The sequence below is a fragment of the Penaeus monodon genome, chromosome 29, assembly GCF_015228065.2.
Source record: "Penaeus monodon isolate SGIC_2016 chromosome 29, NSTDA_Pmon_1, whole genome shotgun sequence".
In the NCBI taxonomy this organism is placed as follows: Eukaryota; Metazoa; Arthropoda; class Malacostraca; order Decapoda; family Penaeidae; genus Penaeus; species Penaeus monodon.
In genome coordinates, this window is record NC_051414.1 from 182713 (window position 1) to 183523 (window position 811).

General features: G+C 37.7%; 1 protein-coding gene across 1 annotated transcript in view; it reads left to right on the plus strand.

Annotated features, from left to right (window-relative positions):
* LOC119591873 (alpha-(1,6)-fucosyltransferase-like) overlaps window positions 1-811 on the plus strand; it is a gene marked incomplete at its 5' end in the record, with an annotated part of 2765 nt that overhangs the window by 876 nt on the left and 1078 nt on the right. The window contains 1 exon segment of the mRNA XM_037940611.1: window positions 469-652. Coding sequence (XP_037796539.1) covers window positions 469-652 — 184 coding nt within the window.

Genomic DNA, 811 nt, shown 5'->3' on the forward strand with positions numbered 1-811 from the left:
AATCACTAATGAAATCCAAGGGCATTGCTCTTTTGTAATCGAGTGCACTGCCAAGATACCAGAGGGAGTAAACTTGTAGGAAAAATCCATAGTAGCTGTTAACTTTAACTCGATATTGGGACTTCCGTTTTTTATTTTTGTTTTTTATAAACATATATGTCTGTGGCCGGAAATGAAAACAAAATTTCTATTTTTGACACATTACGTATAAACTTCTATATGTAGCAGATTTCAACTCATTCAAATAAAAATGAAATGTGTATTACAAGTTCGATACCTGTTCGCAGATATGTCTCTGTAAGGGCAAGGATAGTATACCTTTCTGCATAAAAATAAATGAATCCCTGTGCATGAAAATATATTATACATTTCCCATTTAAAAATAGGGCACATTTTTACACACAAAAGGTAATACATCCATCCATCATATTACACTAAAAAGGTTCGGAAACCTTTATTTCCTTCCAGAATCGAGGAATAGGCAGTCAACTTCACCACTTGAGCTACTGCTTCCTTGCCGCATACAATATGCAGAGAACGCTAATCATTGACAACAGGGAAGCGGCAGGGACGGGTTTTGTCATAGACCCCTACATCCTCCCTCTCAGTGAAACTTGCGTCCATGCAAATGGAACTGCTGCGAAGTGGCCAGGTGAGATTTCAAGGGGCCAGGTAGGATGAAAAGTTAGGCTATTAATTAATATTACGGGAATGTGTGAAGTTAGGGAAGTTTCAAAATAAGGGGAATAGCACTCATAAATATCATTCTTGTTAAGATCCTAATACATCACTTAGAGCGGTATGCCCCCAC